Source organism: Mesitornis unicolor, unplaced genomic scaffold (genome assembly GCF_000695765.1).
Source record: "Mesitornis unicolor isolate BGI_N332 unplaced genomic scaffold, ASM69576v1 scaffold47323, whole genome shotgun sequence".
Taxonomy (NCBI): Eukaryota; Metazoa; Chordata; class Aves; order Mesitornithiformes; family Mesitornithidae; genus Mesitornis; species Mesitornis unicolor.
In genome coordinates this window covers 8791-24471 of record NW_010177585.1, presented here as the reverse complement: position 1 = coordinate 24471, position 15681 = coordinate 8791, and the positions used below count along the sequence as shown (strand labels likewise).

The following is a 15681-nucleotide window of genomic DNA, read 5'->3' as shown; positions in this document are numbered from 1 at the left end:
ACATACTTTTAAGGCAGGTTTAGCTAAAATCCACCCACAAATACGTGAGTCATAGCTCAGAAGCACACTCCAGTGTAGACATATCCTGAGTCACTTCCATCTCAAAAGCTTATAAATATTTAGTTAGCCACTTAGCTTTTAATTTAGCAGAACATTATACAGAATATACCCAGAATTATCTTTCACTAAGAAGTTTCTTAAATACTTCCACTCTTGCAGGTTGCTTTTCATTTCTATATAACTCGGAATTATTTGTTACATAGAACTTACAAAACCCATAGTTGAACTAAGAACAAATTTCTCCTGGTCCTTCTGTAATTAATTGTATCTGTTTCAAATACCAGCTTTGTTCATTGCAAGAATATATTTTCATTTTAGCAATAACTGATGAACCCTAATAAGGACACGTCTTTCCTGGTGTGGAGTGGCATATAGCTCTTCATAAAGACCACTGTCAATCTTTTGGTCCAGGAGACTGTGCTGGAGTCAGTGGGGATGCACCTGGACACATAAATATGTTAAATAGAAAATACATCAATACATTTTTTTTGAACAACCCGCTGAGGTTTTTGAGGAGAAAAAAAAGAAAAAAGGAAGGCTTGCTACTATCTGTGTTTTTTTGCAGTGGCAGGAGAGCAAGAGAAGAATGGTAGTATTTAAGGATATAGCATTAGGAAAAACTAATTGTTATTGTTTTATAAAATCATAACTTTGTTGTTATGACTACAAGTGTTTGAGTTAAAAATACATGTTATGTAAAAATGTGATTCTTGAGTTTACGTCTCTCCAATCAACAGATTCAACCAGCAGCCAGTGATTGCTTTGCAGACCATCTTTCAATGCAGGCTGTTTACAGACTGCTGGTGGCCCATGAATCACAGACTGAGCAGCAGTCCTCTCTAGCAGAGCTGTTTGATCTCTGGAACTGAAAGGTAATCAGCAAAGATGAAAACCAGGTTGGCTTGGTGCTTTCTTTTTCCCCCCCTTGGTCAGCAGTGCTTTTTGTGTTTGCTGTTTTGGTTGATTGATTTTTATTTCAGTAATTCACATATGCAGGTGCCACATATATGTGGTTTTAAATCTTGATCAAGCAAAGCATCTATTAATATCTTTGCTGTACTATAGGAAAAAATACCGTATCGTTCTCTATACAACATGGACAATAGATTCCTCTTTTCTACAGTCTAGGTAAAAGACACTGCATCCTCACCAACAGGGAAACCATTGGTTCAAGAAGAAAATGTGGAGAGTAGCAGAATTAATGTCTGTCTGGAAGAATACAAGACTTGGCAACAGGACAAAGGAAAGGACTGCATAAAGGCCAAGTCAACAGAATAATTCCTGTGGCCTTAATATAGGAGCAAAACCTTATCAAAGAAAGAGAAGAGCTTTGCAACTGCAAAGGCAGAAAGCATCCCCCCTACCTCAAAAACCCCCAATCTCTAAACAAATGAAAAGAAGAGGTGAGTTCTTCCCTTACCATAGCATGTATGCTTTATTATACTGAAACTGCCATAGCAATATAGCTATAACTGTTTATTATAGCATGAAGGGCTTAATCAAAACCAAGCATCACATGTAGCAGAACCCTGATGAACACCCAGCCTCATAGAGCTGACTTGTTATTTTCTGGTGAATAATAAAGGGTTTAGATAGGGCTTTTATTATGCCATTTTCAGAACAAGGTACCAAAACAAGAGATGTATCCAGTTTTGTGTGCTTTTCTATGAAATGTCTGATACTGAAGGTGACTCTAAACACTACACAACCAATTACATTATATCACGGTATTTGGAAAGTCTAAAATTTGAAAAGTTTTTCTACTTTATTTAAAAATCAAAGGTGATTTTAAAAACTGGAGGTGATTATTTTTTCTGTTTCATACTCGAAGGATAAATTAACATTTTGAAAACTGTTTTGTGGAGGATTTACAATTTTTTTAAGGTCTTAGTATACTAAGCTTTCTAAAGTATAAAGTGGCATGGATAAGTGTCAGTTTTAAATACCATTGCCTCATGGACGTAGCTCCCTGTTCTTTTTTGTGTGTGCTGGATTGGAATGTCTGCCTGACTTGGACCAGGTGGGAATTCTGCCTAACTCCTGTATATTCGTAGCCTTTTTAAGAGCCTTTTCACCAGTGGAATTGAGCAGAGAATTATCTGTTTAGGTTTATCTGAGTATGTATTCCACGTCATCATCATATGCAGCAATCATGAGGTCAGTAACACAGGTTGTGGTAGGAAGGACAAGCCATTTCTTCCTTTTCAGGACTTTCCTAAATCTGTTATTTGTAGTACAGAACCACTTAGTTATATGTTTGCCATACATTTTTATTTATCTTGTCTTTAACCTTGGCCCTATTTAAAAAAAAGGAAGTCTCTGTCCCTAGGAGCCTAGACATTTAGTGTAGATATAGGCAAAATGAGATACTCCTACAACATCTCATAAAAAACATTCTCTTCTTCATTAACTGCATCATCATTACACACTAATACAGCAATAGATGCTAAGTGAAACGTTCCTAATGATGCCACATGTACTAAAATACGTCATCTGCATCCCATTGTGATTTTAGTGGCACAGCAGAAAAAAATGAATGCAGTGGTGGCATAGGCACCAGAAAGTCACTAAGTAGCATGTTCTGCCAGCTTTGTTGTGTACCTGTGATTGCTAGCTACACCTCTTTGCAGCTGGAATAATCATTAAGTCAAAAAGGAGCTTGTAGCTGCTACAAATCAGTAAGGCCTCAGTGTTTACATTTATAAACATAATTGCCGAAAACACATCAAATTCTGAAAATATGGGTCTGTCTACTGATACCATGTATTTTTAAAATGTTTACCTTTTTTTTTCATTCTCTCTGAAGTGTTTGTAGGAGAGGAAACATTCATTACAAGTGCTATTTCCTTCATTATAAACAGCATTGATTATGTCTGTTCAGGTAAATCCCTTTCCTTCCTACTTCACTCTACGGCTGTATGCAGTCCAGAGCTTACTGCATTTGGCTGCTCTAGCGCATGGCCCCCCCCGTAAAGGAAGCCATGAAGCCATTCTTTTTGTCGTTTTGGGAAGAGCCCCGTATATGCAGAGGACCATATGTTGGGTTTTTTAATTGCAGAAGTAGCACCAGACGGCAAAGTTTGCGTCCCTGCTTTCTCTGCTTTTGTCATTGTTCATGCCTGAGCCATTTATGAAAATAGTCCCGCTCTTCAGTACCAGATTCAGTCCCTGGCACATGGAAGGAGAAGCTCCTCTGCTGTTACTTTAGACAAACAAGTTCAGTGTCTTCATGTCCTTCCTCTTAACAGGCCACCTGTACTTCAAGTGTGCCGCATTTCGCTTTGGAGGGGCGGGAGGTCACCTCTCGTAGCTTTGCAGCGACATCTCGTGGCCTCATTGCCCTGGAAACCGATCGCAGATTCCTCTTCTAGGGTGGAGAAGGTCTCGTGTGGACTGAGTCAAATATTTCATGCAATGAGGAGGTAGGGTGTAATTTGAACACCAATTCATGAACTGTGTTTAATTAGACAAGTGACATTGTCAACATGATCGTCAATTGTACAAAAAAAATAAGTTAGAAATTGTTTCAGATGCTAAACTGATGTTCCTGATTTTTTGTTTGTTTGTTTTGCTTTGTTTTTTGTTTTTTGTTTTTGTTTTTTTTTTAACAAGCATTTCTACTATATAAAAATATTTTCTTTTTCCCTCGTGGTATATGACCGATCTACATTTTTTAAAATTACAATAGTTAAATCTACTGTAAAAGTAAAGCATCTTTTCTGTTAATCCTAGATGTTATGCGTTAAAATAATAAGTAAAAGCATTTCAAACAGCATATGATTTTTTACATTGACAATTTTGTTTCATCCAAAATCTGAAAAAGTAAACATTTACATAACCAAATTCAACATAAAACTCTCCAAGCTGCCTTACTAAGTTTTAAAGCCATGAAAAAATGTAGAAAAGTTAATTATTTGAACAGAGGTTAACACTTTTTTGAAATTAATTGAGACAAACTAATTGCCAGTGCAAGATTCATATTGCTGTTGTACATTTTTAAAACATTCTTATGGAGGTATATTTAAACTTTACAGCTTCCAGTTATAATCTTGCTTTTTTGAACACTATTGAGGATTCAGTAAATAGTTCCTTATATGAAAAATACCCACAGATGATGCCTAAGACATCATCCTAACTCCTGGGAAAGACTCCTGTTGCTTCCCTAGATCACAGATGTAAAGGTCAGTGCTCAATTTAGGAGGGCATTACTTTGAGGTCTGTCTGAAACTTTGGAGTATTGTGCTGCATAACATACCACATTTTTGCATTGAGCCTTACTGCATTTATTGAGCAACCCTAAAATCGTATAGTGCAGTTACAGTATCTGGAGATGTATGCACAGAGCCCAAAACTGCTGTAACTGATGGCAGTTTTCAGTGAAAGCAGAATCAGGCTCTACTCCTTTTACAGAAAGGCTTTGCTAGTTCAGAAAAGGAGTACTATAGGTCTTTGCCCTTCTCAAGGCTGCAAAGTTTGGTCAGTATAGTAAGATGAACATCTTAAGTTGTTGTTGCCAGCATCTAATTACATATTAACTAGTACACAAATATACCAAAGTTATAAAATAATTGATCTTAGGCTAATGTAAAAGAACAGATGTCCACAGTCTGAAATATGAGAATACCCCCTCTCCCCGTGTGTTTAGACACTCACCACCTAAAGAGCAGTGCTACCTCTTGGCTTTTAAGTACTTGAGGCACACAGACTAAACTAAGGGGAGAGAATCTCAAGTAGCAATCTACAGCAGATCTGCAATCTATCAACCCTCAATTTACAGAAATTAAATTTATAAAAAATGTTTGTGTGCCTTTAGGAGTAAAGAAGTGTTCATGCAAGGAGAGAGAAGACGGCACTGCGGTGTACTGACTTCCAAAGCCTGACTGGAAGACAGTGTGTGACCAAACCCCTGAAGAGGGAGCAAAGATAATTCACACGGGAATCACAATGAAATGCTGGGAATTTAACCCTCACTAGAAACTCTATTTTGTGGTTCTTGTTTGCTGTGAGATAATGAACCATCAGTAGCAGAAGGGAGGGGAAACCATGCTTTTGCAGAAAAAAGGGAGCTTTCGGGTTAAAATTGGTGTTCTCTTCCAAAATGAAGAGCACTGAGCATGCTGCTGAGTGAAGGGCTTTGCATGACTTGCCTAGTGAGGGGAGGGGAAGGGGAAGGGGAAGGGGAAGGGGAAGGGGAAGGGGAAGGGGAAGGGTGCTGTGGCAGAGGCTGGCAGGATCTGGGTGGTTTTGAGCCGCTGTCTGCAGGAACATTACTGTCCCAGTGACTGGTCTTCATGGTGGAGTCTGCTGATGCTTCCTCCTAAATTCAGCTCAGCTGTGCAATCACTCAAAGCAAATTCAAACCCTGTTGATAAGAATGCCTCAAAATAATTAAAATTGCTGTTACACACAGTATTTTCACGTCCAGGGTTTAATCTGTGTGTCTTGTCTACAGCCTGTATACCCTTCTCAGGCACTTAGAAAGGCTTAGTTCTGTAATAACAATGGAATTAGCTCAAATTGCTGATTCTAGGGTATATTTCTTTATATTCTGCAGGTAATTCCATACTCTCCCAATGAATTCCATGTAAATTTTCTGTATAAACTTTGTTCAACTGAAGCACAAGTCAGCTATGCGTGGAAGCTGTAACTTTTCCTTGCAGTTTCTCAGCAGCCAGCAGGAACACACTGTAAGACAGACAGCACACTCAGGCTCTGACAGATTTCAGTGATCACACTGGACTTCAATGAAAAATCAAGTTTACCTCTTCACTGTACTGGTATTCTTTTCAATGAATTGCACTTGAAAGTAATTGCACTAACATGTAGTTGCATTTTTAAAATGCTTTTCAGATACCATACTTCCTTATGCTGCGTTTGCAGCTTATTTTATTCAGCCCCAGTCATGCAGAGGTTTCAGGGTGTAGCTATCTTCTCAACTAGATGCTCCCGTATTATTAAAAACGTTTTATGTCCTGGACTCAGCTCAACTTTTCTGAAAAGTGATCATCTGGAAGTCAGTCTGAGATCCAGCTGTTTCACAGGGATTTTCCCTGCTTTCTGATGCGATCTGTTCCACTGCTTTTGAAGTTTCTGGGTCCTGAGAGCAGGGACTATCCAGTGGATCGCCGCTGCTGTTGCAGTGAAGAGGGGAGGCCATGTCCGAGGGCTGATCTGAGGGTTTGCCTGGAGCAGGTGGCAGGGGCACAGACAGAGGAAGGTTCATCATGTAGAACACGTTGCCCAGCCGTCGAGACACCTTTAAAGACAAAAGCACAATTGCAGTAATTGTTTCTTGAGATAGTGTTAAAGCCATTTAATGTCATGCCAGGGACATCCAGGAGGTCCCAGCCATCTCAAAGGGTTATCAGTGGTTAGCAAAAGTGAAAAAAAAATCTCTTCCATTTTCCCTCTCATATTTTTCTAGGCCCAGGTCCTTGTGGAAGGAGCTTGGTAATACTCAGCTTGGGAAATGCCGCAGTGTGCTGGCTCTGACAGCAGGCTGCTCTTGCTCTCTAGGTGCTGTCGCACCAAACTGCCTGCTAGGAGTGGGAAAGCTGGTTTTAATGAGAGAAGAGAGAGAGAGAGCAAGGGGTTAAAGAAATGGAAAAGAACCAGGCAACAATAGAGATACACAGAGAGTTGATGTTGCTGGGTGAAATTAAGACTAGAAAACTTTTAACACAGAGGGACACCTTGTACATGAAACATGTAATATTATATTCCCAGAAAGGCTAGAGAAACCTTTTCTTGGTATGTTTTAAAAGCCAGGCTGGAGCAAAAGCACATATGGATCAGAGCAGTTCTTACCAGCTGAGAAGGGAAAAGAGCAGTGAAACTGAGTTAGTTTGTCAAACTTCTTTTCAATTTCCAACCTCAGCCTAGCCTACAGTGCTGTTGTATCCTGACTCCACTTTAAGTGTCTCAAACTGTCAATCCTAACTTCCCCTTAGTATCTCTCTGTGTGCTGTTGTAACATGCAGAGAAGAAAAAGTGAACTACGCTGGAGTCATTTCTTTTCTCCTAATATGATAGGTACCTTATCAGTGAGAAAACATGTGGTTTAGTGTGGAAAATTTTAATCCTGATAGCTTTTGACTCTCTCACATCTCTGCGGTTTGCCATTTTGGCATACATTTTATGATCATACCTGAGAGCGGATTTTTAATGCTGGTCCGAGTTTTAATCCCATTGTATCCAGGAGATGTTCCTCTGTTAGCAGTGGGAGGGTTTCTCCATCAATAGCATGGTCTTTAAATACCTTACGAAAAGATAAAACACATCATGGCATGCTAAAACAAACTTCTGTGCTTAATCCTGAGGCATACACAATAAAGGAGGAAACAATAATTTTAGCATTTTATTTCATGTTTATCTCTTAACTGCAGCACGAGGTCTCTTGTTTAATTGTGTGGCTATCAGCATGTCTGCCTGTAGCTTATCTACTTGTCCTTGGCAAGTGGGAAGTTTCAATGTTGCTTAATTCTTGTGGTTTTTTAGCAAGTTTTTTAGCAAGTGAGCAGCCTGCTATCAATGGAAGAATAGTGTTCATCTTATTAAGGCTTTACCAGGATTATGCAGAATTTCCATCTCTTTGCTTGCATTTCTAAAGATATTGAGTATTAGGAGCTATTTCTTCACTGAAAGAGCTGTCAAGCATGGAACAGGCTGCCCCGGGAAGTCACTGAGTCACCATCCCTGGAGGTATTTAAAAGATGTGTAGATGTGGCACTTAGGGACATGGTTTAGTGAAGGACTTGGCAGTGCTAGGTTTGTGGTTGGACTTGATGATCTTAAAGGTCATTTCCAACCTAGATGATTCTATGATTCCATATTTCATTTTTTTAAATTGAAATGATGCCTATAAGAGCTCAAGGGCAATGAGTGGGTTATACAAATATTCAAGAATGCAAAATTTTTTTAATCTGTATAAAAATCATGCAAGGTGTGTGGAGTGAAAAAGTTAAGATACTTTTCCTATTCTTTTCTTCTTTTGGTGCTGATCTTCTTAATATGTGTCATGACCAATGACTCCAGATTGCAGCAGAAGTGCATGTAACCTCTCAGGGCATGGATTGCTTTTCCCTTTAAGAAGCAAGTGGCTTCATCTGTTGAAGCACAATGAAAACTACTATTACTTTTGTAACTTCATGACAACCAGTTACCCTCTAACATTTACATTTGTTAGATGACCTTTCAATCTAGATGGTCTAAAGACCTGAAAATGTGATGAATGTTTATAACCACCTGAGCATAATCTGAACAGCCTGGGAGGCTAACGATGAAGTTGTATACGTCATCGACGGTCCACTTGCGAATGTCTTCAATGGAAGAAATGTCCTCTCCATTCAGGATCAGGCCATGTGCTCCTTTGAGGAGGAAACACAAATGTTATGTGTGTAGGACTTTGCTGGCAAATCAATAGGAAATGATTGTTAATATGACAATTTTTACTCTTCCCCAGAATCTAATGTATTAGCAGCAGTGTGTCGCCACAACAGCTGCAGGAGTCCTAGACACCAAAATCACCAGATTCCAGCTGATTCTGGAAGGTTTTCTTTTGGTGGCTTCTTTTGTTTACTGTTGGCACTGTACATACCAGTCACTACACATACAAATCATACTGTGGTATTTGCTCTAATGAGTACATTATTCAATGTTTTTGATTCTTTATACTTTACTGTTATTTTAGCTTGACTAATATTTCAGTAGAACAGAACCAAGCTTTTGCTAGCCCTTGAAAACCTACTGTGAGTTGGAAGGACATGTAGAAAAGTTACGGGCAGAAGAAAGAGGCTAGCTCACAATTTCATTCAGCTATTTTATTTATTTTAGTTGAAATTCCTTTTGCAGGCAGGAGCTGAATACTCAATGTGTGTTATATATTTTTCAGTGATACAGTGTATCTTTGGTAGCTGATCCCAGACAAACACCCCAGCCTGTTCTCATTTCAGGTAATGGGAAGTTTTGCAGGGCTCATCCACTGGCATTGGTGCATTTAGCAAGAGCTGCAAAGCTTTAGAAACAGTGTTTTTTGCACAGTAGCTGGAAAGACTTGTGTCTTACACTTTGTTCTTGGGGAGCTCAAGTCTCAGGGATAAGTTTGTTCCTAAATGAGTGTGGCTTCTAAGGGGATTCCTTGTCCTGTTTGACACACACAGGATATGATCATCATATTGCGTACTGCTGCATTTCCCCGCAACCACCAGAAGGAGAGGGGAGAATGTGACTTGTTGAACAGGATGGTGGAGAACCTCAAAGTGCTGCTAACTTCATGGCTTAGGGGCGATGAGTGTGTTGTCCTCAAGGACTGATACAAACACAGGATGGCATCCTACAGTGGTATAGTGCATAGCACAGAGCATTGAAACAGGAGGCTGCTTTGTGACTTTTTGCTGTGCAATTGCATTGTCCTGCAAAGTAAAGCACTACTACCGAAGATGCTGAAACCTCCAGCAAGCAGCACAGTTTGCAGGCAGGGAAAACTACTCTTTACCTTTGCTGACTTGGATTTACCAAGGCATTACTATTTGCAGCGTATGAATTCTACATTTAGTTGCCGTTACTATCATACCAAAAATTAGCTTAAAACAAGGGGAAGAAATAAGAGAGCATATCAATAAAAATAAATAATATCAGCATGCCACTCTAACTGTAATCTGGAGACTTGACAAACCTGAAGGTAGTAATGGATTGCTGGGTACTGGAAATCCATATGGTAGTGCTGAGAATGGGATTGCAGAAGGATACATGTACTTGTCATCAAAAGCAGCACAGGAGCTATTAGATTCCTTCTCATTTGTGTTGCTGCAGCTGTTAGTTTCAGCAGAAATTTCAAGAGGAGCACAGTTTTTTCTCAAGCCTTGTTCAAACTCTTTACAGTTTTTGGCGGCTGCAGATGGCTCAGTCTGATTTTTGCTTTGTTCGTGTTTGTTTGGTGTCTCCACCTCTGCTTCTTTCTTGTCTTCTTTCTCATCATCGGCTGTAGCTGAAGCAGGGTCTGTAGTTTTGTCATCAGCTTGGTTCTTTGTGCCATTGGCACTACAGTCTGCAGTTTTCTGATTTCCAGCTCTTCTTCCTGGTCGACGACCCCTCTCCCTTTGCAAAGTGCTGACTGGAGGGTATGGGCCGGTTGCCATGAGCATAGCGTTGCCATGAATTTCATCAAGGGTGGTACGATGAACATATAAGTCACTGGGAAGATGGCCTTCAGGTAGTCTGTGCCTGCCACGGAAGGCAATGGGACTAGCTGGCATCCCATGGTAAAGGAAAGGTGCTTCCAGGCCCAGTAGTCCTTTCCGATGAGCTTTCTCCATTTCTTTTTGCTGAAAAATAGCACTCATCTCCATTTCCATTCTAAAAGACACACAGAACACAAGCAGTTAGAGCTGGCCAATTCCTTAATCATTTATTTTTGTCAATAGCAGATTAAAACTCAGATAATTAAATAGGCAAGAGTCCTGCTTTTTTTCTCCCTCCCCTGTATTGCTATGTGTGAGATGTCACAGACTGCAGATGGAATGGCAAACCTGGCTATATTTAATGTGCTGCCAGATACATATAGTAAACTAAAATGAAGAGTAAATAAATCTTCCATGTGATGCCTCTGGATGAAATCTCAGACAAAAAGGTGTTGTTTGTATATGGGCAATCCAGGCATTATTACAGTGATTATGGTCATTTGGGATTTGGAAAATTGTCTCCAGGGTTATAAGGGTAAAAGACTAAATAAAATAAGTGATTTATATTACCAATAAGAAAACTGGAAAGTGGCAGTGATATTGCAAGTGATGAAGAACTAGAATTATATTATCTATGCAACTTGTGCATACATTTGGAGTAAGGTAATGTGAGTAAGTCTCTTGAGTAATTCTCCATAGTGCCTGGCAGCTGAGCATGACTCCGGGAGTGTGAAAGGGTGAGGTCCAGGTGGTAAGTGTGCTACTGATCTCCTTCCCGGTGGATAAAGCCAAGTGCTCCAGGGCCTGTGCCAGCTTTGTGCCCCTGGCATAGCTGGTAGTTGGGCTTACCAGTGAGATATGGAGAATACACGTAGTGGTGTGTGTCTCCATTGTACTGACCTTTGCTGGCATCAGCTTCCTCTGGAGCCAAGCTAGTCACGAAGCAGAAAGCTATAGCTCCTGGAGCTCCACAGCTTCAGCTGAAGCTGAGAGATGGGAGAAGTGAACTGATCTACCAGACACAAACCTAGTTCAGCCTGCCTGCCTTGCTTTCAGGGGCTTTCAGGGGGACTTCCACATTCTTCTTTGGCAAAGGGCTTGTGAGGGCACCCATGTCTTTAAAGTGGACTAAGCTAGCTTTATTAACACTACAATGAGGATAAGAGGTCAGAGAGAGTCTTGACTTTTAGGAGACTTCTTAGTAATGTAAAACTGTCAAGAAAACAGTTTCAGCAAAAGGTGCCCAATTCAGATGATTGTTGTGTGGATGAATTAGTTGACTGCTCCACAATATTCAGGGCTTTTTCTCTGCCCTCTTTTCATCTTTGCAACAACCTATGAATTACTAGTTTTCTGTTTTCAGAGATCCAGTGGAAGTGTTTTGTCTATGTATCATGTCCTTGTACATCTTGCCCAATTGTCATCCCTCACACACAGCTCTTGAGGTGGAGATAAACTGCAAAGACCTTTACATTCCTGACCACTCCTCCAGATAAGACAGTCACCTCCTCTGAGGACAAACAGACGGGGGAGTGACTGAGCTTTGGTATAAGGCAGAGTCCCTTGGAGAACAAAGATTTGGGCCCAGGTGCTCAGCAGCACAGCTGCAAATGCAGGAGATTGTTTGCCAACACCTGACTTACTGAAAGGAGGCAGTGCAGCTCTGAAGCTGAGCTGTGCTGTAGGAAGCAGCATGAAGCTAGTGGAAATTGCCAGGATGGTAAAAAACTGAGGTAAAAAGTTATTTCATGGATTTAGGCTGAGCTCTTTTATGTTGGGGTTTTTCTGGGTTTGGTACTCTGAGGGAAGAGCTTGAACGGACAGGACTAGCTCTGATGTGGCTGAGGGGTATGTGCAAGCTTTGTATGCCACTAGCTATTTTACTTGTTTTTCTCAGGGTTTTTGCAGTGTGGCAAAAGCTATATGAAATGCATTGTTGGTGTAAATCTTGTGCTTGGAAGAGTTCAGTAATCAAGCTTTTCTTACTGAAGAGCTTAAAAAGTTTGTGTTGTGATTCTTTTGACATGCCTCCTTAGAATTTGTCTGGTCTTTGCTCTTAGTCTTACTGCGCGAGAGGTGCTGCTGCTCCATGCTGTGCTAAAACCCAGTGCAGGTGCGGCTGGGTTAGAGTTTCTGTGTGGGAATGGTGTGGCTGTGAGGGAGGGCACTGGTGGTTGTGTACCCAGTTACTGACTACACTGATACTGGCACAAATTGCTGGATTCTCTATAGTCACCCTGACATTCAGAGTGTTTGCTTAAACTAGGAAAGCTGTCCACCCTAGTGGGGTGGAGACATAACTAATCACCCCAAGGGCCCAGCTGTAGAGGCTTAAAATATTGTGTGTGATGGCACATGGCTGTAAAGTTTGAATTAATTTCTGACTTCTTGTAATTTCAGGGTGTTTGGATCCAGAGTTCAAGTGCTGGGGCTGATGTTTGCAGCTTGTTTGTTTCTTTATCTAAGCTGAAGGGTTTGTTTCTTTATACTGTATTTTTTTAAAGCTAGAAGCAGAAAGTTCAGTACCTTCAGAACTTTAGAGATAATCAAGGGCCCTCTGCTCCTCTGGATGACTTGTAAAAGTATCTCAATCACTGTGAATAAAAGCCCACAAAAAGTCTGTGACTTAATAATTTCCAGCTGCCTTTGCTGTCCTAATCCTGGCATACACCTCAGAGCAAAACTTACTATTGATTACCTGGCAATATTTTGCTTTTGAACCAGTTCTTGTCTTCTGGCCACAGCTTCCATGGATTCTGGTTGTAGAAAGCTATATCCTTAAAGAGGGGAAAAAAGAAAAATCTTTAAAACTCACTTGTTTCCTCAAACAAATGCACAAACCCCAAAGCAATGTAGAGACGTCTTAAAAAGCTTTTTAAGGCTTGAGCTTTGTGCTTCACCAGGAAGCTGATATGACTTCAAGTTAAATCCTATTTGTGCTCATTGCTTTGGTGGGAATATGTAGTAGAAACGTGAAGTCAAACATCAGGTGTTTGCAGGATCAGGTCTGTGGTTAGGTATACCTGCAATTATCCATAAAGGAAGGAGACAGCAGAGTGGCTTTATTTGGTGACTTATGTCTTTGAAGTATATATCGCTGCTCAGAAAATAATGACCAATGGTTAAGGAAAGTAAACCTGCTCCCTCAGGCCTGTTTTCAGCCTAGATGCTGTGTAATTTTAAATTATATTTCCTCTTGAGGGAACGACTGGGGATGGGAAGAAGCTGAAGCCAGAAATTCTTGTTGATAGATCTAATGTGGCATTGAGAATTTATTCACTCCTCTCAAAGAAGGAACCTTAAGATATGACCTCTTTGTATAAAGTGATATGTACCTTTATGTGCAGCATGACATGCGTGCCACAGTTGTGTTGCTGTGCTGTGGTGTCCAGCCTTCCCCTTAGACCTGTGCCCTGTAATTTTCAGCCTTTATTAAAAGGACTTGTAGTTGCCCTACATGACTAAAATTACATGTGACGTTACGGTTAAAGAACATTATCAGTAAAGTAGTCTTAAAACAGCCAATGCTCACACAAGAGCAAGAGTTAAATGTAGCAAAAAGAGTTGTTGATTGAACTAATTTGTTTAGCTACAGCCTTCTGTTCAGGTGTGAAGATGCTTGGAAAATACAAAAGGAAAAGGAGAGAACACAAATATGCAAATTATTTTGAAAACAGTGTGTTTAACAAAAGCTAAAACTGGTGTGTTTCGACTTGAACTGGCACAGTTTAGAATCTCTGGTAGGCAGATTGCCTCCTTTTAGTGAAACTGTTTTTCCAAAGAAAATCAACTGTTTATTGACACTACCGATAAACCTATGAAAAACTAGTAGGTGCAGTTTGCTTTCTCATTTAGATGCTATCACTTTTCAGGATGCAGACCATGCTTCGTTACCTGGGCCTGGGTAAACACGGTTGGACAACATGTTTGGCATGTTTGCATGCTGTGGGACTGTGGGCCCAAGGTGGGATGCTATGTGGATTTGTCTTGGGTCAGCTGATGCCATCATTTCAGTTGAAGGTAACAGATCTCTGAGAGGAAAAAAATACATTCAGGTATGCACAGAACATTGTTTAGTTAAGAATAATCTAAGATCTTTACACAGTTGAGTACAGTGCATGCACATTTATTCTTTAACTGCAGTATTACAAGAGGAATGGTGCAAAATACCTGTCTACCAGTCGGGGCTCAAACTGGGAGGGAATCGCCTGCATTCTCTGCTGGCTGGGACCCATTAGCTGAGGGTTTACTGCCATCAGCTGATTTCTCATTAGCATCTCTTGCCGCTGCCGCAGTTCTGATACAAAGCATATACAGTTCTGTTGTCAATGTAGTAAATTAGAAAGTGATTCTGTCTGCAGTATAACTTTCCTAGTAAATTTTTTTTTTGCTCAGGTGACAGCATTTTAGCGTAAGTTAGGAAATCACACCTTTCTTTAATAGCAGTAACTAAAAAAGAGTACATTTCCTTAACCGTGTTGTTTAAATAAAGTACTTTTAGACAATCAAACTGCATTAAAAATAAGAAGGATGTGCACAGTCAAGGGTAGAAAAGGACAATTTACAATCAGCAATAATTCATATATCATTATTAAACAGAAGAGAATAGCCATGAATGTTAGGCTCACTGCTTGAGAGATTTTTAATTTCTAATACAGGTTTATTTTTAGAAAAAATCTTATTAGCTGGAACGCGCCTTGTCATGAGACGGCAGGTCTAGAAAGAAGAGCCTGCAGCGGTGAGCCAGAACAACGTAATATCCAGCTCTGGCTTTTGTTGCTGAGTTCCTGTGTGACCTTGACTCTCCAGGTACTTAGTATCCCTTGATCAAATTATGAATGCCAAGAGTCTCCCATCTTAACTTTTAATAAGAGAAATGTTATTCCAGTTACTCCTAAGATGAATTTCAGATATCTTTTAAAGACATGAAACCAGTTGCTGGCTGTTTCTTGTTTGTCATACAGGTACTAGCAATTCTATAAACAAAAGCACAGTTAGGTTTCTTCCTGCTTACCTCCTGCTGCCATGCCACTTGCTAGCCGGTATAAGTGCTTTTCTTCCAGTGCTCCTTGTTCCCCCAGGATAGACATTTTTCTCATGTGATCTCGTGGAGTCATCCTGCAAGGAGACAGCAACAACTTCTGTGTAGTAAATAACTGAATCAGCAGGCCCAAAGAAGAGAATAAGATGTTCAACAATGTAAGAAAAAGAGCACGATATACAAATTATTTCTCAGATAAGCAGATAGTCCTTCCTCCAGTCTGAGCTGTACCCTTCAGTGCTTGTGGATTGTGTCGGTTACCCTAGAGAAACTTTCATTTTTCTCTGTGACGATAATGTTTCTTTTGTTTAGACTGAGTTGTTCAGTGTCCTTGGGACTTGTTAAGGCGGTCGGGATGTTAGGAAATAACAGCTGTTAAGAAGGACATAATTAAACCAAAGT

At 40.2% G+C, this 15681-nt stretch overlaps 1 protein-coding gene across 1 annotated transcript; it reads right to left on the bottom strand.

Moving 5' to 3' along the window:
- Positions 1 to 6043: 6043 nt before the first annotated feature.
- Positions 6044 to 15355, bottom strand: SAMD7 (sterile alpha motif domain containing 7). The gene is made up of 8 exons (XM_010182132.1): positions 15253 to 15355; positions 14409 to 14535; positions 14133 to 14269; positions 12937 to 13015; positions 9734 to 10413; positions 8305 to 8426; positions 7208 to 7318; positions 6044 to 6316 (listed from the first exon to the last, which is right to left on the bottom strand). The coding sequence occupies exons 1-8, from the start codon at positions 15353 to 15355 to the stop codon at positions 6044 to 6046; spliced, it is 1632 nt and encodes a 543-aa protein (XP_010180434.1).
- Positions 15356 to 15681: the final 326 nt, after the last annotated feature.

Coding starts and splice junctions, on each gene's coding strand:
- SAMD7 (XM_010182132.1), bottom strand. CDS start 15,355: ATGACTCCACGAGATCACATGAGAAAAATGTCTATCCTGGGGGAACAA. Junction 8,427..9,733: donor CAATCCATTACTACCTTCAG/GTTTGTCAAGTC, acceptor TCCTCCTCAAAG/GAGCACATGGCCTGATCCTG. Junction 6,317..7,207: donor CATTAAAAATCCGCTCTCAG/GTATGATCATAA, acceptor TTGTCTTTAAAG/GTGTCTCGACGGCTGGGCAA.